This window comes from Streptopelia decaocto (assembly GCF_964273445.1).
Source record: "Streptopelia decaocto genome assembly, contig: HAP1_SCAFFOLD_117, whole genome shotgun sequence".
Classification (NCBI taxonomy): Eukaryota; Metazoa; Chordata; class Aves; order Columbiformes; family Columbidae; genus Streptopelia; species Streptopelia decaocto.
In genome coordinates this window covers 50,251-72,916 of record NW_028116876.1, presented here as the reverse complement: position 1 = coordinate 72,916, position 22,666 = coordinate 50,251, and the positions used below count along the sequence as shown (strand labels likewise).

Genomic DNA, 22,666 nt, shown 5'->3' with positions numbered 1-22,666 from the left:
GAGAAAAAGCACGCGACGTGCAAAAACATCTAATGTGCGCTTTTGCCACTTTAGGGGTACCCTCTCAAATTAAAACAGACAATGGTCCCGCATATGTGTCTCAAGTTTTAACAACCTTTTTTGCTTTTTGGGGAATTTCTCACGTTACAGGTATCCCTCATTCCCCCACGGGTCAAGCTCTGATAGAACGCTCTCACCAAACCTTAAAACGCTTATTATTAAAACAAAAAGGGGGAATAGGGACTGCTACGCCAGAGGAGCGAATACAGAAAGCCTTGTACGTTTTTAACTTTTTGAATTGTTCTCTATTAGATAGCAATCCTCCGGTAGTTCGCCATTTCAGCACAAATAACCTTTTTGAACCCAGAGTGAAACCGCCGGTTTTGATCCGGGACCCAGAAACAGGTAAGATAATGGGACCCTATCCCCTTGTCACATGGGGAAGAGGCTATGCTTGTGTTTCCACAGAAAGAGGCCCTCGCTGGATCCCGGCGAAAAACGTGAGACCCTACCGAGAAACGCTACAACAACCCTCTGATGGCGACCCCAGTCCTTCAAAGAATATAGAAGATACAGAGAATTTCGACGGGCACCTGTGAACTTGATCTCTGAGATTTACAAGTGGGAAACCGTGCGAGTATTATTGACCATACTTGAGACCCTAATATATGGCAGAAGCGTTGGAGCATATACCCATATATGAGCGGGCGCTTGACATTTCTTGGTGGAGGGCGCCGGAGCAAAGAGAATTAGAAAAGAGAATCAGGAGTAAAATATGGACTCAATTTGAAGAACAGTTGCGATACGTACAAAAATTCTGGGAAAGAGGAGATACTATCTCCTTCTGGAGTGTATGGTGTTTTGTGCGGTATTGCTTTCATCACTTTTATTGGGATATTGACCCATTGTGGGCAAAATCTTGTCTTAGCTGTCAAAAGCCTCGTTGTTATGCATGGGTTGCCCTAACTTGTGGGGGTTGTGGAAGAAGTAACTGGAGAGACCAGAAAAGGATTGGAAGTGTTTTTTGGTGTAGGCAGTGCATTAGAAGAAGAGGGAACGATTTGCTTTGGAACCGACGCCTGAAACGATGGTTAGGAGTACCCATACAAAGCAGCACTAGGAAAGCTTTAGATAACTTTGAGTCCATTGATCAGCTAGTGCTAGGGTTAATTCGATGGAGATTGGAAGTGGATATAAAACATTATAAGTGGCACATAAATAGTAATATTGCAGCAATCAGGTGTCAACAACTTGTACCGCTCTGTGCCAATAAGGTTATCCCAGTAACCTTGTTGGGAGTTAATGAGACATTAGATGTTGAAATAGCGGTCACTGCCCTTTATCATTTGAAATTCTGTACTTCTGAGGAAAGTGCGGAAGCGAAAGAAAAGAAATAGAAAAAGGAGTGTGCTCAAAGATTTTAGAGGATGGGCAAAAGAGTGATTATCCTGATTGTTTTGGTCATTTTTATTACGAACGGTCTAGGCTTTGATTTGCATCATGTTGACCCTCGCACTAACGTATGGCTTACCTGGGCAAATCGCACTGGGACTACAGATTTTTGTTTATCCTTAGCACAAGTAGGCGATCCCTTTAGAACATGCTTAATAGGCTATCCGTACTTAGACCTGCAAGATTTTGTAGGATTTGTAAATACCTCTTCTTTGGAGAATGAACTTAATCACATGTATTATTCCTGGCATGAGCAAAAAGACTCTCATGGGAACTATGAAGCGGTAGGATGTTATAAGGAAAATGACTGGCCAGCACAAAGGGGAGCCCTTTATCAGAGAAGACTGATTGAATTGCTTAATATTTCTAGCCCTTTGCCGGTACAAGAGCTGCAGTTATGGGGCTCTTTTCCACCCTTAACAGGCTGGGCTGATGTTAGCCGATGGAAAAACTGTTCTTTCTTTACCCCTAAGGTACTTCCGGTCAATGGAACTGGAGTGATTGAATTTGGGGACCTTCTTGAGAGCTACTTGATACGGGAAGGTGATCCAGAAACACTACAAAGATTAATTTCATACCAAAATGTATCAGGTGCTTCATTCCATTGGAATGTGTCACGCAATATGGGCTCCATGTACATTGGTAAAACTTTTACGGGACAAGTGAAGCTACCTGAGGGATATTTCCTAATTTGTGGAGATAGGGCATGGCCAGGAATCCCCTACAAGCCAATAGGAGGTCCTTGTTATATTGGGAAGCTTACTTTATTTGCACCCCACATGAGAGACCTCTTTCACTCTTCTACTATCCCGTCTTCCCGAAGAAAAAGGTCGTTACAGCAATTAGGTCCAGATTGTGACGACCAAGTCAACCTAGGGTCTTTAGGATCTACTGTAGCCTTATCCTTCTTTTTACTTGGAGGAATGGCTGCAAGCAATTGGAATAAGATTAAAAGACTAGCCTGTTGGGCTGTAAAAGAATTTAACACAACCTCTGATATTCTTTCAGGCCTAGCCAATGATGTAGATAGCTTACGACATGCAGTTTTACAAAATCGTGCAGCTATCGATTTTCTCTTGTTAGCTCATGGACATGGCTGCCAGGAATTTGAAGGGATGTGCTGTATGAATTTGTCTGATCATTCAAAAAGTGTCCATAAGCAGATTGAAGAATTGCGGGACCGAGTACATTTGGTTACAGTAAGAACAGATGGGTTTGACAGCTGGTTGGCTTCTTGGGGCATTACAGGATGGATGAAAGATTTGCTCAAACAGGGAGTTTCTATTCTTTTAATAATTTGTGTGCTGTTAATAATGATTCCGTGTGTGTTGCAGTGCTTACAGAAATCGCTGACTGCTTCAATGAATAAGATTTTCCTTGTACAGCAACGAGACTTCACAAAAACCCCCAGTGCTGAAATGTTGGTGAAGCAAGATGTCCTGGAATTAGTCGGACGTCGACCCTGGGAAGAGTCAGATGATTGAAAACAAAAAGGGGGAGATGTGGGTTGTCTAAATTCATATGATGTGAATTGATCTATAACATAGTCTTATATACATATAAAAAGTTAGCTAGTCTGTTGTAAGAGTAGGCCATGACAACAGTGGGAATGTGCTGCAGTGGAAAATTACAACGTGCTGAAGCAAGAACAAAGAACAAGGGACTTACTGTGGTAAAACAGGTGTCTTCTCCTTGCAACAGAGTATATCTTATGACCATGAAACTAGCAACTATTAGCAACTATTAGCGATGGGAACGTAGCTTGTAAAACCTTCTCAGCCGAACTAACTATGCAAAAAGTAACTAATCAGTATGTAACACGCTAGCCATAGACTATATAAGTGTGTAGCCTCTGATCAATAAATCGGACACTTATTTGCATCAAACCGCGTCCCCGTCTCTCAATCGCGGCATAAGTCCAGTCTGGTTCTTTTCCCAAACAACTCTTCCTTCCTACTACTCTTTTCATCCCTTGTCCAAAACCTGGTGCTCTGCACCAGTTCATCGCTTCATCTCTGAATTTAATACATTAATGTGGCTTCAAGCCAAGGTCCTAACTCCGAATTCTTCATTACTGGGGGTGTGGAGGGTCTTTGTTTCATCCTCTTCGGCCAGTTCTGGTGGCAGCACTTTTTGGTTGTCCAGCAGGTGTTCAAGCTCTGCAGATGTGTTGCAGATGTGTTTGAGATGTTCACCGTCTCCCACCTCTCTCGAGCTCCTCTGCTCCTGGACCCTTTGCCCCATCCCAAAAACACAGCGGAGACTTTTCTTGGGCAGGAAGGATGTGCTTCTCAGTTGGACACTTTCCTGTGCTTGATGTGAAGAAAATGGGGGCTTTTTTGTATCTTGATAATACTAAAAGGATTAATAAGAAAAGGGGGAAGGTGTAAAAAGAATATACAGAGACACAAACACAGTGGAGTAACATGGAATCATGGAATCACTTTGGTTGGAAGAGACCCTCAAGATCATCGAGTCCAACCATAACCCACCCCTGGCACTGCCCCCTGTCCTGAGAACCTCATGTCCGTCTGTCCAGCCCTCCAGGGCTGGTGACTCCAGCACTGCCCTGGGCAGCCTGTTCAATGCCCCACAGCCCTTTGGGGAAGAAATTGTTCCCAGATCCAACCTCAGCCTCCCCTGGCGCAACTTGAGGCCGTTTCCTCTGCTCCTGGCGCTTGTTCCTGGGGAGCAGAGACCAACATCATGAGGGCAAAGACGAGAAACGATCTTGATGGGCTGTCGAGATACTGCAGGCGACCTCAAATTTTGTGAGTGATGGGACCCTCAGGTCCTGGATATTGGGGGAGTTGATGAAACTGCAGATTGTCAGGGGAAGAGGATCAGGGAGGAAAAAAAGGAGGAATAGCCAGAAAAGAGTGTACAAGGGGCCAGTTGGGTGTAAATCAGGGCTGGTCACTGCGCTTGTCTGACCCAACCCTGCTCCTGGTCACCACAATCTGTCTTCTTATCAAACGCTTTCTTAATTAGCTCTCTGCAGAATCTCACATCTCAGGGACGCAATATGTCCAAACAAGTTTGCTCTTTCAGAAGAAATCCCTTTCTTTAACCCCTCCAGCTGTTTCCTTTCTTTTTTGTTGGCTCTAGTGGCAAGTTTTATCTCCTATTTGCTTCTCTGAATCTATGAAGAAGCCCCTGATTCTGCCCAGCTGCTCAGGTTTAGCATCCTGGAAACCCTTTTCACTAATACTTTGTATTTTTGTTGCCATACCTGTACGTTATTTAAATTGTTATGCAGTAAACATCAATCTGATGAGGTCACGGTTACGTCTCTGATGTTCTTCAGGAATGGCAGCATCTTTTTAATCCTCTTCTGAACCGTGGCATGGAGGAAGGATACGAATATACTGTACGGAATTTTTAATAACTATTTAGATAACGAGTCAGCTCATGGGCTACTCCATCCTCCTTACTTGTGTACCACTGCATCTCCAAAAACATGGTATAGAGAGAACCACCCATAAATACCAAGCTATAGGATTTATTAAGTTAGAGGACAAGTTTAATATATGGTTTCTGATGACATTAAATGAACAGCTGATTAATAAAGTGACTTAAAGCAGTTCAGTGGGATTTGTTGTAATCAAAACAGTGACTTGATGACAGATTTGATGATGTCAAGGGTCACGCTATGCTTGGACATATTAATCCATAGATATTTGAATATACCACGCACACCAACCTACAGCTTTGAGCATACGTATGTGAAATATATATGGAGATATACTTAAGGTTAAAATTTTCCTCTCAAGTCAAGCAAATTACTCACTTTGTAGCATTGGCATTTCCTAATGGGCAATTTGTTGAGACTGGAGAAATCTGTCCTCACTCACAGCTTTGCGGCATCGGTTGGTCATGATATGTGTCCAAGGGATGTCCCAGCTTGGAGGGAGAGGTTTGCTGCGATCCATGGAAGCTCCAAGGGCCTCACTTTGGAATTGCTCTTCAGAAGGTCATGAGATGGTTGGCTTTAGTCAGTATTTTTCCACTGTAGCCACTCTTAATATTCTGGTGATGTCCAGAACTCTCCAGATCACATAATTCTGGTATTGTTACACTTGGACTGTGTCCCTGGTACCGAATTGTCACAAGGGACTGATGGTTTCCACCTTTCCAGGGCAGAAAGGGGTTTCTTTTCCCATACGGGAAGAACATGGAGGGTTGTGCCTTTGTGTCGTGACTTATTGCACTTGTGCTTCTGTTTTCCAATTTCATTGCACTTGCACAATGGGAATTGTTCTCCCCAGACCATATCTGACCTGCTCTGGTAGTTGAGTGGCCCAGGAGACACGGGATGGGTTGCAAACACCACAGAATATTCATTTTCTTATGCCAAAGAAAGGAAAAACGAGTCACCCTGAGGACAAAAGGGACCATAACAGGACCTCAGCCACAGCCCCCAGCCAGGGAGGACACCAGGGATGAGGTGGCCAGGGAGGGGACATGTGGCCAGCAGTGGTGATGGCTGCTCATGGGACCCAAAGGTGGAGTTCAAGGGACAGTGAGGTGACCAGGGAAGGGTGAGGTGGGAGGGGCTGAAGAGAGGTGACCATGGGACATAGGGATGGGGACATGGGACGTGGTCATGTCTTGTAGCCTAGGGGACCAAAGGGACATGGTTATGGGTGGTGGCAGTGGGGCATCTCAAAGCCAAGGGGACAAGGTGGCCATGGGAGATGGGTATGTGGGATGGGACATACAGGTGTGTCCACATGTCAAAGGCCAAGGGAGAAGGGGGACCAGAAGGAGGTGGACGTGGGACACGGGGACAAGGTGATGGGACATGGGGACAAGGTGATGGAGCATGGGGACGTGGCCACACTTCAAAGCCCAGGGGACAAAGGGGACAAAAAAGGACCATGGGACACAGGGATGAGGCTGTAGGACATGAGGAAATGAGCATGGGACATGTGGAGGTGGCCATGGGGACACAGTGGTGGGACAGGGGGACACTAGGTGACACAACCTGCCTGTCATTTGTTACGCTTTCTAGCAGAGACAAATGACATTGTGCACATTTATTTGTAACCCTGGGGAAATGAGAAAGGAAAGAAGCCCCATGTGACAGACATTGATGTGCTCCTAGAAAGTGATGGTAGAAAGACCCATACAAATCTTCCATTCTCCTTTTCGTTATCAGAGAATTGAAAAAACATAAAAGCAAAACCAAAACCAAAACATGAGCAGAATTCATTTTGCTTTAAGATAAATCCTCTGGGGATGCCATTTGTAGGCAAAAGGGGATGTGTCCAAGCCTCCAGCTGCAAATTTTACAGCCTCATGTTTCATCAGCAGCTGCGATTGTGGTTATTTGTTCCAGGATAAGTAACTTGTCTCCTAGGATCTGATTTAATAATATAAAGGCTTGTGAGAGAAGTCAGTCTGTTCTCTTTGAGAAAAGACTTCTCGCCAAAGACCTTAGAAAGCGAGAACTGCAATTCCCACAAGGCAGGAAACCCAGAAGAGGCAGGAAAAACCCCTTTTGCGGTTACATCAGCGCTTCCCCCTCAACTCCCATCGCTCCAAATGGAAAAAGAGATGAATTTCCCCCCCCAAAAAAAATCCCATTGGAGATCCCCTGTGAGCCCCCGAGCTGCTCAGACCCCACCCAGCTCCGAATGGATTCCTCAGCAGTAAAGTCACACTTTGGAAACTCCAACGTGGAGCAATTTCTCTCATCAAGCTCAGAAACAGCTTTTGGAAAGGCAGGATCCTCTTTGACCAGAGGCCACAAACACAACAAAGGCTCATAGCCTTCATTGGGGTGTTCCTCTGGGCAGCAAAACCACCCTGTTTCCACCAATTCTACCAACCTACCTCCAGAAGATGAAGTTTTCAATGTGCGTCAATGTGTAAAAGCTGTGGCGAGCATAAATGCAGTATATTTCAGCTTTGAGTAGAAAATGGCTTTGCCTACAATGCTAAGCACCATATCTTCTTCTTCTTCTTCACCTCCTTCTTCTTCTCTTCCTTCTCCTCCTTTTTTTCTTCATCTTGTCTTCTTCTTCATCTTCATCTTCATCTCCATGTTCTTAATCTTCTTCTTCTCCTTCATCATCATCTTCCTCTTCTTCCTTGTCTTCTTCTTCTCCTCCTTTATCTTCTTTATCTCCTTCTTCTGTCTCCTTCCTCATCTGTCTTCATCTCCATCTTCTTTGTCTTCTTAATCTTTGCCCAGGAAGGAGAGAGCTCCGAATCCCTGGTGCTGGCATCCTGAAACAAGCAGTTTGTCTCTCTTTAAAGACACTGGAGTGATCTCTAGTCCTGGCCTAGAATCCAGCTTTTCTCACCCCCAAAATCTCCACTTAAAGAGTTGTAGTCAATAACACAACCCTTCTACATGCCACATCCAAGGAGAAACAAGCAGAACTCCTCAACCGCTTCTGCTCAACCTTCCCAAAGCAACACAAGGCAAGAAGGTGAGAGAGAGCTCAGCCCAAAAATTGCTTCTCGGATGTTCGAGGCGACTGAAAACAAACAATTCTTAAATTGTTAATTTGGATGCAGGATGGTGAAGCCCTTTGAAAACACAGAAGATGTGCTCAGACCTTGGTTATCTCCATGTTCCACCATGAGAGTTGCTTTAGGGTCATGTCTTGGTGCATGGGACAGGGACAAGGTGGGAAAGATCCTTTGATGCCGCATGTAGGGGCACAGTGCACAAAGGGCTCCCCAAGATGGGGACTGGGCAGGACTCAGTGGGGTGATGAATCATAGAATGATCTTGGTTGGAAAAGACCCTCAAGATCATGGAGTCCAACCATTAACCCAACCCTGGCACTAACCCACGTCCCTGAGAATCTCGTCAGGAAATCAGCACCCACAGGCATTCAGTAGCTCTGATTTTTTGTATAAAGGTATCACAATTCTCCAGTTCGACCCTCTCATGCATAGTTTTGTTTATCTTCTTGAAGATTAGGAGCTACAGGGCTTGTTTTCACCAACATCACAAAAATCCTCACCCAGAAAGAGTTATGACATGGTTGGGTCTTACATGGCTTTGGAAGGAACACTTGGGAAGAAGGATAAAGTCTCACAGACCATATTTTCTTTACCAAATCCCAGTATCATTACCATCAACTATTTCTTGCGCAAGCCGATTGTGAACTCTAACCTCTTGATTGCTTTTCATAAAACGCATCTTGTGAAATCTCAACCTGTCCAGAGTACATTGATTATAGCATGTGCCTAATCAAGAACAATTAACCAAGATTCCCAGGGCTCGGTGTGTATCACTTAACTGGTGTATAACTGGTGCAGCATTTTCATCTGCGTGGCCCTGAATGTTTCTCGGCACAATCCTCCGGCATTTGAACCTTGTTCTCAAGGTTTAGTCTCGTATGTTGCTCTTTCTAAAATACACCTGCAGCCTGTGGAGGTCCATAGTGGAACAGATACCCACCTGCAGCCCATGGAGGCCCACGGTGGAACAGATACCCACCTGCAGCTCATGGAGGTCCATGGTGGAGCAGATACCCACCGGTGGCCCATGGAGGTCCATGGTGGAACAGATACCCACCTGCAGCCCATGGAGGTCCATGGTGGAGCAGATACCCACCTGCGGCTCATGGAGGTCCATGGTGGAGCAGATACCCACCGGTGGCCCATGGAGGTCCAAGGTGGAGCAGATACCTACCTGCGGCTCATGGAGGTCCATGGTGGAGCAGATACCCACCTGCAACCCATGGAGGTCCATGGTGGAGCAGATACCCACTGGTGGCCCATGGAGGTCCATGGTGGAGCAGATACCCACCTGCAGCCCATGGAGGTCCATGGTGGAGCCCAATGGAGGTTGTGACCCCACAGAAGCCCACACTGGAGCAGACTCCTGGCAGGACCTTTGTCCCCATGGAGAGGAGCCCAGGCTGGAGCAGGTTTGCTGGACTTCTGACCGCATGGAGGATCCACGCTGGAGCAGTTCATGAAGAACTGCAGCCTGTGGGAAAGACTCACATTGGAGACGTCCATAGAGGACTGTGTCCCATGGGAGGAACCCAACGGTGGAGCAGGGGAAGAGTGTGAGAACAGAGACAACCTGTGATGAACTGACCACAACACCCATTCCTGTCCCCCTGCGCCACTCCCAGGGAGAAGGTAGAGAATTTGGGAGTGAAGTTAAGCCTGGGGGGAAGGGAAGGATGGGGGGAAGGGGTTTTAACATTTGGTTTTATTTCTCTGATTTGATGGATATTTTTTTTCTCCCCAAGCAAAGTCTGTTTTCCCCATGACGGTACTTGCTGAGGGATTTCCCTGCCTTTATCTCACCCATGAGCCTTTCATTGTGCTTTCTTTCCCCATCCAGCTGAGAAGGGACTGACAGAACAGCTTTGCTGGGACCTGGGGTAGGTGGACCACACCTTGGCAGAGCTTCCTGTAGGAAACCATCATCTTGCCAATATAACAGGCTCAGGCAGGATCTCTCAGCAATGTAGATTTTATTAACAATTTTGCAAACCTGTGTGTCCTACCTGATGGTAGCACATGGAATAGGGCAAAAAGCCGGTGCTTATATCACCTTAATCTCAGCCGCAAATTCCCTCCCCTGTTCCCAGGGGCTGGTTCTGCAGGGTTTACAGGCTGCCCGGCCCTGCCGCAGATCACCTGTCTCATTCATCTAATTCTGCCAACCCCCTCCCTTATTGATCTACTTAAAGTGCGCATTCCCAGCTCTCTGGCTCCCTTCTCCCCAGCTTAGCTTTTAAAACACAGTAATCAGTTTGCATTCTGGGATTAGTCCGAAGTGACTTAGTTTTACATTAAAGATTCATAGTCTGGTGTCTCTCAGTCCTCCCCCCCGCGCTGGGGTCAGGCGCCAGGTCCCCAGGTGTACAAGCAACATTTGTCCTTTAATGGCTCCTCACACTCCCCCCCACCCAGGAATTGCATCCCCGGGAACCGAAGCCCCTCCCCGTTATTGTATCCCACCCCAGGTATTCCATCTCACCGCCAGTGTCGCATCCCCACCACAAGGTATTGCATCCCCACGTTGTTGCATCCTCCTCCCGCTATTGCATCCCATCCCCAGGTATTCCATCTCACCCCTGGGTATTGCATTCCCCTCCTCCCCCTCTCGGTACTGCATTCCCCCCTCCAGTACTGCATCTCCCCCCGGTATTGCATCCTTCCCTACAGGTTTGGCATCTCTCCCCCAGGTATTGCATCCCCCCCTGGTATCGTATCTCACTCCCTGGTATCGTATCTCGCCCCCCCGATACTTCAACCCCCCCCGGTATTGCATTCTGAGGGTATTGCACCCTCTGGGTATTGTACCCCGTCTCTGCTATTGCGTCCCCTCAGACTCTGCATCCCCCCCGGGTACCGCATCCCCCCCGGTACCGAACCCCCAGGCACTGCATCTCGTCCCGGGTACCAAGTCCCCAGGCACTGCATTCCCCCCACTACTGAACCCCTGGGTATCGCACCCCGCCCCGGTACCGAATCCCCGGGCACTGCATTCCCCCAGGTACCGAACCCCTGGGTCCTGCACCCGCCCCGGTACCAAACCCCTGGGCCCTGCACCTGCTCCGGGTACCGAATCCCCAGGCACCTCACCCCCCCTGGGTACCGAACTCTCAGGCCCTACATCCCCTCTGGGTACCGAACTCTCAGGCCCTGCATTCCCCCCGGGTACCGAACCCGCTGGCACTGCATCCCCCCCGGGTACCGAACCCCCAGGCCCTGCATCCCCCCTGGGTACCGAACTCGCTGGCACTGCATCCCCCCTGGGTACCGAACTCTCAGGCACTGCATCCCCTCCGGGTACTGAACTCTCAGGCACTGCATCCCCCCTGGGTACCGAACCCGCTGGCACTGCATTCCCCCCGGGTACCGAACCTGCTGGCATTGCATCCCCCCCAGGTACCGAAATCTCAGGCCCTACATCCCCCCTGGGTACCGAACCCCCGGGCACTGCATCCCCCCTGGGTACCGAACTCTCAGGCCCTGCATCCCCCCCAGGTACCGAACTCTCAGGCCTTGCATTCCCCCCGGGTACCGAACTCTCAGGCCCTGCATCCCCCCTGGGTACCGAACCCGCTGGCACTGCATTCCCCCCGGGTACCGAACCTGCTGGCACTGCATCCCCCCCGGGTACCGAAATCTCAGGCCCTACATCCCCCCTGGGTACCGAACCCCCGGGCACTGCATCCCCCCTGGGTACCAAACTCTCAGGCACTGCATCCCCCCCGGGGACCAAACCCCCAGGCATTGCATCCCCCCCGGGTACCGAACCCCCGGGCACTGCATCCCCCCTGGATACCAAACTCTCAGGCACTGCATCCCCCCCGGGTACCAAACCCCCAGGCATTGCATCCCCCCCGGGTACCGAACTCTCAGGCCCTGCATCCCCCCCAGGTACCGAACTCTCAGGCCCTGCATCCCCCCGGGTAACGAACCCCCGGGCACTGCACCCCCCACCCTGGTCTCTGTTTGAAAGCGAAAGGGGAAGGCGGGTCTGGCCACGCCGGGTATGTCCGGCGGCGGGCGGCGGGGCCGAGCCCCGGCCCCCCCCGGGAGCCCTGAGCCCCCCGGCCCTGCTCCAGTGCCGCCACAGTCCCATGGCGCGGCCGCTCCTGCCGCTGCTCTGTGATACCGTCGTCCTCCTGCTGCCCTGGACCAACGCCGACACCGGTAAGCGGGACTTACTCGGGCTCCCTCGCCTCGCCACCGGCGTCGCCACGCCATCCTCGGGGTGTCCGCGCCATCCCCGGGGTGTCCGCGCCATCCCCAGGGTGTCCACACCGTCCCCGGGGTGTCTGCGCCATCCCCAGGGTGTCCACGCCGTCCCCGGGGTGTCCACACCGTCCCCGGGGTGTCCACGACATCCCTGGGTTGTCCACGCCGTCCCCGGGGTGTCCACAACATCCCCAGGTTGTCCACGCCGTCCCCAGGGTGTTCACGCTGTCCCCGGGGTGCCCAATCCACTGCCCGGGGTACTCCCTGGGTACACACACCTCCCTCCTGCTGCCCCAGGCACCTCCCTGGGGTACCCACACTGCTCCTCCGAGTGCCCAGGCTCCTTCTTGGGGTACCCATGCTGCACCCCTGCGTGCCCACACTGCTCCCTGGGTGCCCACACCTCTCTCTAGGTGCCCCAGGCCCACCCCTGGGGTGTCCATTCCCTGGGGTGCTCAGGCTCCCCACTGGGGTGTTCATGGTGCTCCCTGTATGCACACATCTCTCTCTTGGTGCCCCATGAACCCCCTGGGGTATCCACACTGCCCCCCAGGGTGCCCTCGCTGCTCCTTGTGTGCCCGTACCTCTCTCTAGGTCCCCCATGTACCCCGAGAAGGTGCCCATGCTGCACCCTGGGGCACCCTGGGGTACCTGTACTGCTCCCTGTGTGCCCACACCTCCCCCTAGCAGCCCCACACGCACCCCCAGGGCGTCCAAGCTGCTCCCTGGGGTGCCTGGATCCCTCCTGGGGTGCTCATGCTGTTCCCTGCTATGCCCACACCTCTCTCAAAGTACCCTATGCCCACCCCTGGGGTACCCACCTGCACCCTGGGGTCTCCATGCTGCTCTTTGGGGTGCCTGGGCTCCTTCCTGGGGGGTCCACGGTGCTCTCTGTGTGCCCACACCTCTCTCTAGCTGCCCCATGTACCCACCCTGTGGTACCCACGCCGCACCCCTGGATGCCCAAGATGCTCCATGCGTGTCCACACCTCTCCCTGCATCCCCCATACCCATCCTGGGGGTACCCACACTGCATCCCGAAGCATCCACACCTCTCTCTGGGTGTCCCATGCCCACCCCTGGAGTGCCCACGCTGCTCCCTGGGGTGCCCAAGCTGCACCCACATGTTCCCCTTGCACCCCTCCGGGTGCCCACCTCCCTCCTTGGGTGCCCACTCCACCTCCCCACCGGTGTTCAGGGAGGCTGGGAGTGAATTTAAGGTCCATGTGATGGACCCACAGGAGCTGCATCACTGCAGGATTTCACCCTGGGTGGGCTCTGTGGGTTTTCCATGGGACTGTGATTTGTCCACGGCTGAGAATCACCACTGGATCGGGAATGTCACACCGTGTCTTGCATCTCCTAAAGCAGCTTTAGGAAAAATCACCATCACAGCCCAGCGTGGAGCTGGCGATGCTGACACCCCAGCGAATTGCTGACAGCATTGGCGAGACTATTAGGAAATGTTTCATTAATATTTAATTAAATAAACATGTTGGAATTGTGAAGGGTGGGCGTGGAAGCGTAGGAAATGGGGCTGGAAGGGACTGAAAAGGTTCGGGACAGCTTTAGTGCTGTCCCTTCTCCTGGCTCCTGTCTGCTGCCAAAGCTGCAACGCCCCGGAAAATCACGGAGTCACAGAATCATTTTGGTTGGAAAAGACCTTTAAGATCATGGAGACCAACTGTTAACCCATCCCCGGCACTGCCCCATGTCCTGAGAACCTCATGTCCGTCTGTCCAGCCCTCCAGGGATGGTGACTCCAGCACTGCCCTGGGCAGCCTGTTCCAATGCCCCACAGCCCTTTGGGGAAGAAATTGTTCCCAGATCCAACCTCAAGCCCCCCTGGTGCAACTTGAGGCCGTTTCCTCTGGTCCTGTTTTTCATTATCACTTACAGACCCTCATACCCACTACACGTGGGCACCTGGGAAGGTGGAGCAGTCACAGAGGAGACGTTCCTGCTGCCCCAGGACCTGTCACCATTCCCGCTTTAATTCAGTCAACAGACAATTTGGGATGTGCTGGTTGTGCTGACACATCCCATGACGCTCACTCTGGGCATCACGTCCTCTCCTGCTTCCCATTCCTGGCACAACTGGTCAGCCATAAATATTCTTCGGTTTGAATGTGAAAACGTTTTATTTATTCCTATGATTTCAGTGCTCCTGAGGAATTCTTCAGTCTTGGGCACAGAACTCCGAAATTTCTTTTTCACCACGTTTTTTTGCTGATGCTTTTTAAACCATTAGCAGAAAATGCTCTAGAAAATAGAAAGAAAAATTGTTAAGTTTTCCTGGTGTGGATTCTCTGGTGTCTCGTTGTGGTTGTGCAGCCCCATGAGCCGGAGGGGACATCTCCATGCTGTGGGATGACAGCACAAAACAGCATTTCCATCCCTGGGACTAATCCAAGCAACTCTATGTTCTGCTTCCCAACCTGTCGGGACGAGCTCACCAGCATAATTTGAGATCGCTGGCTGAGAAAGCCAAAAAAAGCAAAGCAAAAACGTGCTTAATTCATGCAATGTCGGGGGTCGAGACCCCGGCATAGGTTCTGGCCTGCGGCGACGGAGGAAGAAATGATGCCAATTCAATATGAATGATAAGCAAACTTCCATTTATTGCCTCGAAGCACTGGCTTTTATATCAAACGCAGAGCACAGACTTTTATAGCAGTTCTATTAATAGCAATTCTATTTATAGCACCCCTTTATAAAGCAGTTCTCTTAATTATGCCTACTCGTCAGACACCGATTTGATAGCATACATAATGAGCCCATCCCCTTCTGTGGTTTCTCTGGTATGTGACTTCCCCGTTTGTCGGGGATCAAGACCCCGGCATAGTTTCTGGCCTGCGGCGACGGAGGAAGAAATGCGGCCAATTCAATGTGAATCATAAGAAATACTTCCGTTTATTGATACAGAGCACAGACTTTTATAGTGGTTCTATTAGTTATGCCTACTCGTCAAACACCGATTTGATAGCATACGTAATGAGCCCATCCCAACATACATAATGAGTCCATCCCCTTCTGTGGCCCTCCTGGTATGTGAATTCCCTCATTATCTCGGAGCTGCCTCCTGAGACTTGTTTATCCAGGCCTTTCTCAGGAGCTGCCTCCTGAGACTTGTTTATCCAGGCCTTTCCCAGGCAATACCTTCTCACTTACCCTTGCTCAGCTCATGCTAACTGAGGCCTACTCATGCTAACTAGAAGAGATCCTCTTCGTAGAGAGGGTCTCATGCCCTTTCTCTCTTGGCCATTCTCCAACACCCGTTATCTCGGAGCTGCCTCCTGAACTTTGTTTACCCAGGCCTCTCTCAGTCAGTACCTTCCCACTTACCCTTGTTCAGCTCATGCTAACTGAGGCCTACTTATGCTAACTAGAAAAGATCCTCTTCGTAGAGAGGGTCTCCGCCCTTTCTCTCTTAGCCATTCTCCAACAATGAAATACCAAAAAAAACCCACCCCAACAAATCACAAACCAAATACTGCACGTGTATTTTGGCCTGGAAATTTAATATCAGTGGGATACAGGGAATTAGGGTGGAAATAAAGCAGCCAGAGGTATTTTCACAGGACGGCTGGTTCCCAGCACGACAGCTCGTTTGGGAGGTTCGTTAACGATGCAACGGGGTTTTGAGCTCTTGGGCTGGCACATCAATGGGAAAATTCAACCTGCAAGACTCAGAGGGAATGGAGACGAGCGCAGAGATGCTTCTGGCCATCCTGAGAGAGTCTTGTGGGCTTTTCCTTGAATTAAAAAGCAAAATAGAAGACAGATGTTGGGTTTTTGCCGTGTGGAAGTCCCCAGTGGTGCACAGATCCAGGGAATTTTATCAATCTGATTCAATAAAAAAGCAAATAAGAGACGGAGAGGTTTTAGTTACCACCGATCTTGCTTGGAAGCAAGAGCTTTATCACGGCCCCAGTTCTCTCCATCCATCCATCCATCCATCCATCCATCCATCCATCCATCCATCCATCCGTGTTTTGCACCATTTCCAATTCACTATATAAAGGAAACCTAAATCTTGGCCACACATCTCCAGTGCTGGAAAACTGAATTCTCAAAGATTTCCTCCTCTTTTCCCCCTCGGCACGTGTTCATCTCATTGAACAAACTAAAATCCATGCAGCGATGGCACGAGATGCCGGGGTCATGATCCTGGAGAGCAGAGATGTTGGGGTTTTCTCATTGAAGGATTGGGGTGTTTTGTGGAAGAGAAGTTCATTTTAGAGTTGAACCAAGTGGAAAAAAAGTGCTTTGGTGAGATTACAGTGACAAGATCAGGTTAAAGAGCTGAAAGGCATAAGCGGGACTCAACAAGTCCCTGTTTTTCCTGGACATTTTGGTGCTTTGGGCTGGATTTCAGTGTCCGCGGGTTGTGTTGGCACTGGGAGGGCTTTTCATTCGTTTTCTGGCACAGCGTCCATTCTGGTGACGTGTGAGGCTATTGTGAAATGTCCCGTGGGGTTTTCTCGCAGTGCTCCCAGAAATTCTGCTGCTGCCTTGAGCAGAGGCTGAGAACCAACATGCTCAGCACACACGTGGGCACCACATCACTTGCACTCTCCGGCCACAACGGCTGCAGCTTTTTGGGGTGTTCCAGCACCAGGGGACACACATGGACCCACCTGAGCACCGAAATGGAGCAGACACACCTGTTCTGGAGATAGATAAATTGATTTTTATCTGCAGGAGTTTTGGGTGAGCATATGGTGCTCCTGTCCCCACTGTGCTCCCATCACCGTCCCGCTCCCGATCCCAGACCAACTGTGCATCCCTCACACCAAACGTGTTTCATCCCAGTTGAGCATCAATTCATCCACCTTGCGCATCACATCCCAGCCACGGATGACTCCATCCCGGCCCTGCGGGACTCTCTGAACTGCCTGAAAGGAGCTTGGAGATGGGGGGTCGGGCTCTGCTCCCCAGGAACAAGCGCCAGGAGCAGAGGAAATGGCCTCAAGTTGCACCAGGGGAGGTTGAGGTTGGATTTAGGAACAATTTCTTCCCCAAAGGGCTGTGGGGCATTGGAACAGGCTGCCCAGGGCAGTGCTGGAGTCACCATCCCTGGAGGGGTTGAACGGATTGGAAATGAGGTTCTCAGGGACATGGGGTAGTGCCAGGGCTGGGTTAACAGTTGCACTCGATCTTTGAAGGTCTTTTCCAACCAAAATGATTTTATGATTCTGTGACATCCCACCCCTGCATTGCCCCATCCTGTCCATGCATTTGCGTCCCAGCCATAAATCATCCCAGCCTATTTGTGACAGGCCAAGGGGTGATGGTTTTAAACTAAAGGAGGGAGATTCAGGCTGGACATGAGGAAGGAATTGTTGTCCTGAGGGTGGTGAGAGCCTGGCCCAGGTACCCAGAGAGGTGGTGGATGAACCATCCCTGAGACATCCCAGGCCAGGCTGGACGGGGCTCTGAGCACCCTGAGCTGGTGCAGATGTCCCTGCCTATGGCAGGGGGCACTGGGGAGCTGGGAAGGTCCTTCAGCCCAAACCCGTCTGTAATTTTGTGATTCTAGGGCTGACCCTGTGCATGGGTTGTGCTGGCAGCAAACCCACAGTAGGACCCAAAGACTGGGGCTCAATGTGACAATTCGAGGTGCTTCGCGTTCCTGCAGCACACCTGGCAGGAGGAGGGTGTTCGCTGAAACAGGGGAGCAAGCTCCGGAGCCGGGAGGGCGGGTGCTCGGGAGCTTCGCCCTGGGTTTGGCGATGCTGACCTGCCGGTCATGTGGAATGGAAATGGTCCTGCAGCCCCTGAGACTGGGGGTCCCCATGGTGTGGTTTTCTGTTGGAGCGATAAAGGACTCAGCAAACACTTCGATTCAATGTGAATCATGCCAAAGCCATTTATTACAGAAACAAGCCTCCTTATATATGAAACTATATTCTAATCATGCGTCCACGCTCCAAGCGTGGATTCGCTAAATGAGTATCGTGGGCTGTCCGTGCGCTGGAGTCTCACTGATGATGCGTCCGATGATTCACGCCACGCCAGGACCCCGCTGATTGAGGACGCCCCTCTTTCTCACAGCAGGTTCTGTTCTCAGCTTCTCGAAGCGGCCTTGAGATTCCTTTGAGCCTGACTAACTCAGCAACAGATCTTTATCCATCAAAACCCCGCCACAGTTTCCCTTGTGTCCTGGGGACTTGGTTGGGGACCATGGAGGCGAGGAAGCCTGAGCTCAGCTCTGACATCACTGCTCACTCTGACATCAATTGTGATGTCACAGCACAGCGCCGCTGCATGGGCATTCTATACGGGCAGGAGGCTGCAGTGGGACAGGGAACATGGGGGGACTGCACGGGTGGTGAGCAACTGGAGCAGCTGTGCAACATCTGCAGAGGGAGGTGGTCCTTGTCCCCGTGTCACTGCTCCCTCCTGGCATCTGTCACCGTAGCAGGGATAACTGCCACCCCGTTTCCACTGCAGCTGTCACCCTCTGTCACCTCCTGCCAGCACCGCTGCGTTTCAACAGAGCGACGCGCAGCCCTGGTCTCAGAGTCACTGTGCCCAGAAGCAAAGGGGCAGCAGAGACTGGTCAGCCTGTTGTCACCATGGATTCCTCAAATATCATCAAGGTTACTGTGAAGATGCTCAAACAGGAGGAGAAGTTTGAGGTTGCTCAGAGCAGCACTATCCAGGAGTTTAAGAAAGAAGTTGCTAAACGTTTCAAAACATCCCCTGATCTGCTGGTCCTGGTATTTGCTGGGAAAGTCCTCAAGGATCAAGATACTTTGAGCCAGCATGGAGTTCACAGTGGGGTCAACATCCACGTTGTCATCAGGTCCCAGCAGAAACCACAGGATGGCCTGGAAGATCAAGAAAGAGCGACCGCCCTCATGCAACCTCCCAGCTGCAGCAATTCCAACTTATTCTGCTTGGGAAGCACGGGTCATCTGCAAAACCCAAGCTTAATCCATCACGACTTGTCTGAGCTGTTGACCTCCAGCCAGGAAACAGTGGCACAGACCATGGCGGACCTCTTGTCCAGGATCCCTGCTTCAGGCCTGGATCTGAACACCATCAACAACAACACACTTCTGCTGGGCTTCCTCCTTGGGGTGACGGGCGTATTTCTCCTGGGCCTGGACTCCACAGACACATTGGACTTGGAGAGCAGCATTCAAGAAGAAGAGGTACCCCTGCACAGCTTGCAAAGGGAGATGCAGACTGCTTTGGTGCAGGATGTCCTCGACAATGCCGACGTTGTCAGGGACCTCCTCATGTCCAGCCCTCAGATGCAGCAGCTGGCTGAAGAAAATCCCGAGATTGGCCACATTCTCAGCCACCCCCAGACTATCAGAGAAATGCTGGAGGCCTCCAGCAGCCCTGCCGTAAGGCAGGAGATGATAAGGAACCATGATGTGGCCATGAAGAACCTGGAAAGCATCCCTGGAGGGTTCAGCACTCTGGAGCAGCTGTACAGGGAGGTTCAGGAGCCCATCTTGGACCCTGTGCAGATGGGAAACAGCCCCTTTGCTCCCCAGGACAGTGACCCACCCGTGACGGGAGCCAGGCTACCAGCCCACACCGAAAACCGGAGGCCATTACCCAACCCTTGGGCTCTGCGGTCCAGCGGGGTCAGTGGTAACACAGGGGATTGCGATGGCCAGTTCGCCATCAGCAGCACAGGTGACAGTTTCACCTCGCTGAGCTTGGGTCCTGCGGCAGGACCGGTGGTGCCCAACTCGGGGCAGGTTCAGACCATGGTTGAGCAGCTGACAGGAGACCCAGAGCTCATGCACAGCCTGGGGAGTGCGGTAACACACCCCGACAGCCCCGCACAAGTGCTTCTGAACAGCGCCGAGACACCGAGTGACGGAAATTCTCCATGTGAAGACCAGCAGGTGCAGCAGCTGCCACCGGAGCTGGAGGACGCCGAGATTTCGCCCCTGCTGAGGAACCCGCGGGCGCTGCAGGCGTTGCTGCAGATCCAGCAGGGATTACAGACCCTCTCGACAGAGGTACCGGATTTTATACTGAGTTTGCAGGACCCAAGTGTGCAGCTGGATCTGGAAAGCATGGACGACTCGTCACAAAGCAGCGAGTCTGAGGACAGTGGAGATTTCAAGTCAGATGGGGAGCAAGGAGAACATCAGATGGAGATGGATGAGGAGGTGCCACAGGCCAGATTTGGGAGACAAATGGAGCAGCTCAGGGCCATGGGCTTCCAGGACCAGAGCGCAAACTTGGAGGTGCTGATTGATGCAGAAGGAGACGTCAGTGCAGCAGCGGAGATACTGGCGAAAGCACCATCATCGGACAAGATACCATAACTGGTTTGTCCAAATGAACCGGTTACATCACCTCCTCTGTCAATGGCTGCGTTTCAGTCTCACCCCACACTAAAAGCAGCAGGGTGCATGCTAACAAGTTGTGTGCTGTAGCGTTCTTCCGTCCATGACAATTGATTTCCCCTGGTCCGCAAGGGCTTCTTGCATCCAAAGGCAATAGACTGAAGAGCTTTCTGTGTTGCCTGTCACTGCCAGCATCAGCCTTTCCTCAAGGGAGCAAATGCTGTTATGAAAGTCAATGTGTCACTTCTGCCACTGCGTCTCCTGTGCGTGTGCTGTCCGCGAGGGTTATCGTAACAGTCGGTGGTGGCTGTAAGTCACGTTTACATCCCAAATGTATGCACAGTGGGTTTTTACCCACCTGTTGTTGCACGGAAGGATTGAATTTCATGCAGCAGTTCAGAGTTCGGCATTCCGGGAGTGGCGCGTTCCGGGGCCACCAAGCGCTGTTTACTAGAGGGTGTTGGGCCGGTGCTGGAGCGAGCTGAGAGAAGGGAACGGAGCTGGGGAAGGGGGTGTCTGGCCCCGTTGTTGGGGATTTGGGGATGCCGGGGGGGTTAGGAGGGGGCACCACCGGCTGAGCCCCACTCTGTTGTCTCTGAATTGCTGCCTATTTGTTTGTATTTGAGCAAGTTTGGAGCAAAACTGGGAAACGGGGGGTGTGTGGGGGGCAAACACAGCTGAGCGCGACTGACTTGGAGCTGGATTGGCCCCATCCCAGCACCATGAGTCGCCACCGGGTATTTTGGAAAACACATGTTTTCCCCCTGCTCAAGAATTTAGATACCAAAAGATCCCAATAAAAACAATAATGCTGTTTACGTCTAGAATTGTCTTAAATACACGTCCTTCTATGCATGTTATAGAACACTGTAACCCTGCTTTGTATATTACCATGTAATACACGACACTAAAACCGTTTCAATTAACTGACTAGACAAAGTTTTCCTCTGGAAAATGCTGCCGTTTTGGAAGACTTCTTACCAACTGAAGCCAGAACTACACACTGTAGGTTAAGAACAAACAAGTCATTATTGAAACAATAACTCATCCAAACCACACCAGGACTCACTGCCACCAGTTACGAGGCTGAAAGTGCTTCTTGGGAACACCTGGCAAATGCGCAGAACAAAACCGATCTGCCCAGGTGCCTGTATCTCAGTCAGAATAGTACTCCAAAAGCTACGATATTTTAAAAACCTGTTGGATGAAAAAGAACAAAGCATTTGTCATTGAAGCAGCTGTTTCTTCTGGACATCTGAACTCTTACAAACACCTCCTTTCCTCGTTTAGTACAAAATCATTTCCACTGTATCATTCAATCGTAAGCCCACAGAAACAGAAGATTATGCTTTCAGGAAGAGAAAATAAACAGAGGAAGGTAAGCTCTGCACAGGTGTACCATGCTCCGGAACAGACCTTACTTTTAGTACATGTGGTAAAATGTTTCGTATTAAAAATATAGGAGAGGCGGTGCATTCTTAATGTTAACTTTAAAGTCCACTCTACAAGTACCTCAGGAAAAACGCAGACACACATCTTAGCCGTACCTTGTACGGGCAGACCACTCCGGATTCTGTCTGTCTGTCTTGTACTTCTGTAGCAGAAGACGGGGCAACCGCAGTGAGACGGTGGCAGTGGACACCCAGCTGAAAGAGGAAAAAACCCTTCAGAACAAAGCTGGATAGGAATCTGACACTTCCTTTTTTCTTGCGAAGGCTACAGCTGAGTGGAGGAAAAGGTACTTTGCACCATCTTTAGTACAGTTGTTGATACGGCCACTGGAGCATTTGTGTTTTTTAGACAACCAGGCCGTTTTTTGACTCATTGGCAGCCTGAGTTCCCTAGAGCGCACTTTCCCAGATACACACAGAACACAGACACAGATATCACCCAAGTATAGCCAAGACTTCCTTCCTCACCCTGAATGTTGGTATTGAAGAGTCCAGCAGCCCATCTGTCCTTGCGAACTGCCCCACTGGAAAAAAAAAAACAAAACACAAAAAACAAAAAACAAACCTTTTCAGGCCGTTTCTTCAAACGGTAAAGATATTTTAAAATTGCAGTTATCTTTTCCAACCAAAGTGATGTTGTGATTCCTTTGAAAAGGAGGGTAAGGAGCAGATCAGCTTGCCAGAGAAAGATAGGGACAGGGAGCAAAACAAGGTGACACAGAGGGAAAGGCAAAAGGGCCAGGG

The 22,666-nt window shown here is 50.7% G+C and overlaps 1 protein-coding gene across 1 annotated transcript; it reads left to right on the top strand.

Annotated features, from left to right (window-relative positions):
• Positions 1 to 18,728: 18,728 nt before the first annotated feature.
• LOC309452035 (ubiquilin-1-like) lies at positions 18,729 to 20,450 on the top strand (the record flags this gene model as incomplete). Its single annotated transcript, XM_082076711.1, has 1 exon — positions 18,729 to 20,450. The coding sequence occupies one exon, from the start codon at positions 18,729 to 18,731 to the stop codon at positions 20,448 to 20,450; it is 1,722 nt and encodes a 573-aa protein (XP_081932837.1).
• Positions 20,451 to 22,666: the final 2,216 nt, after the last annotated feature.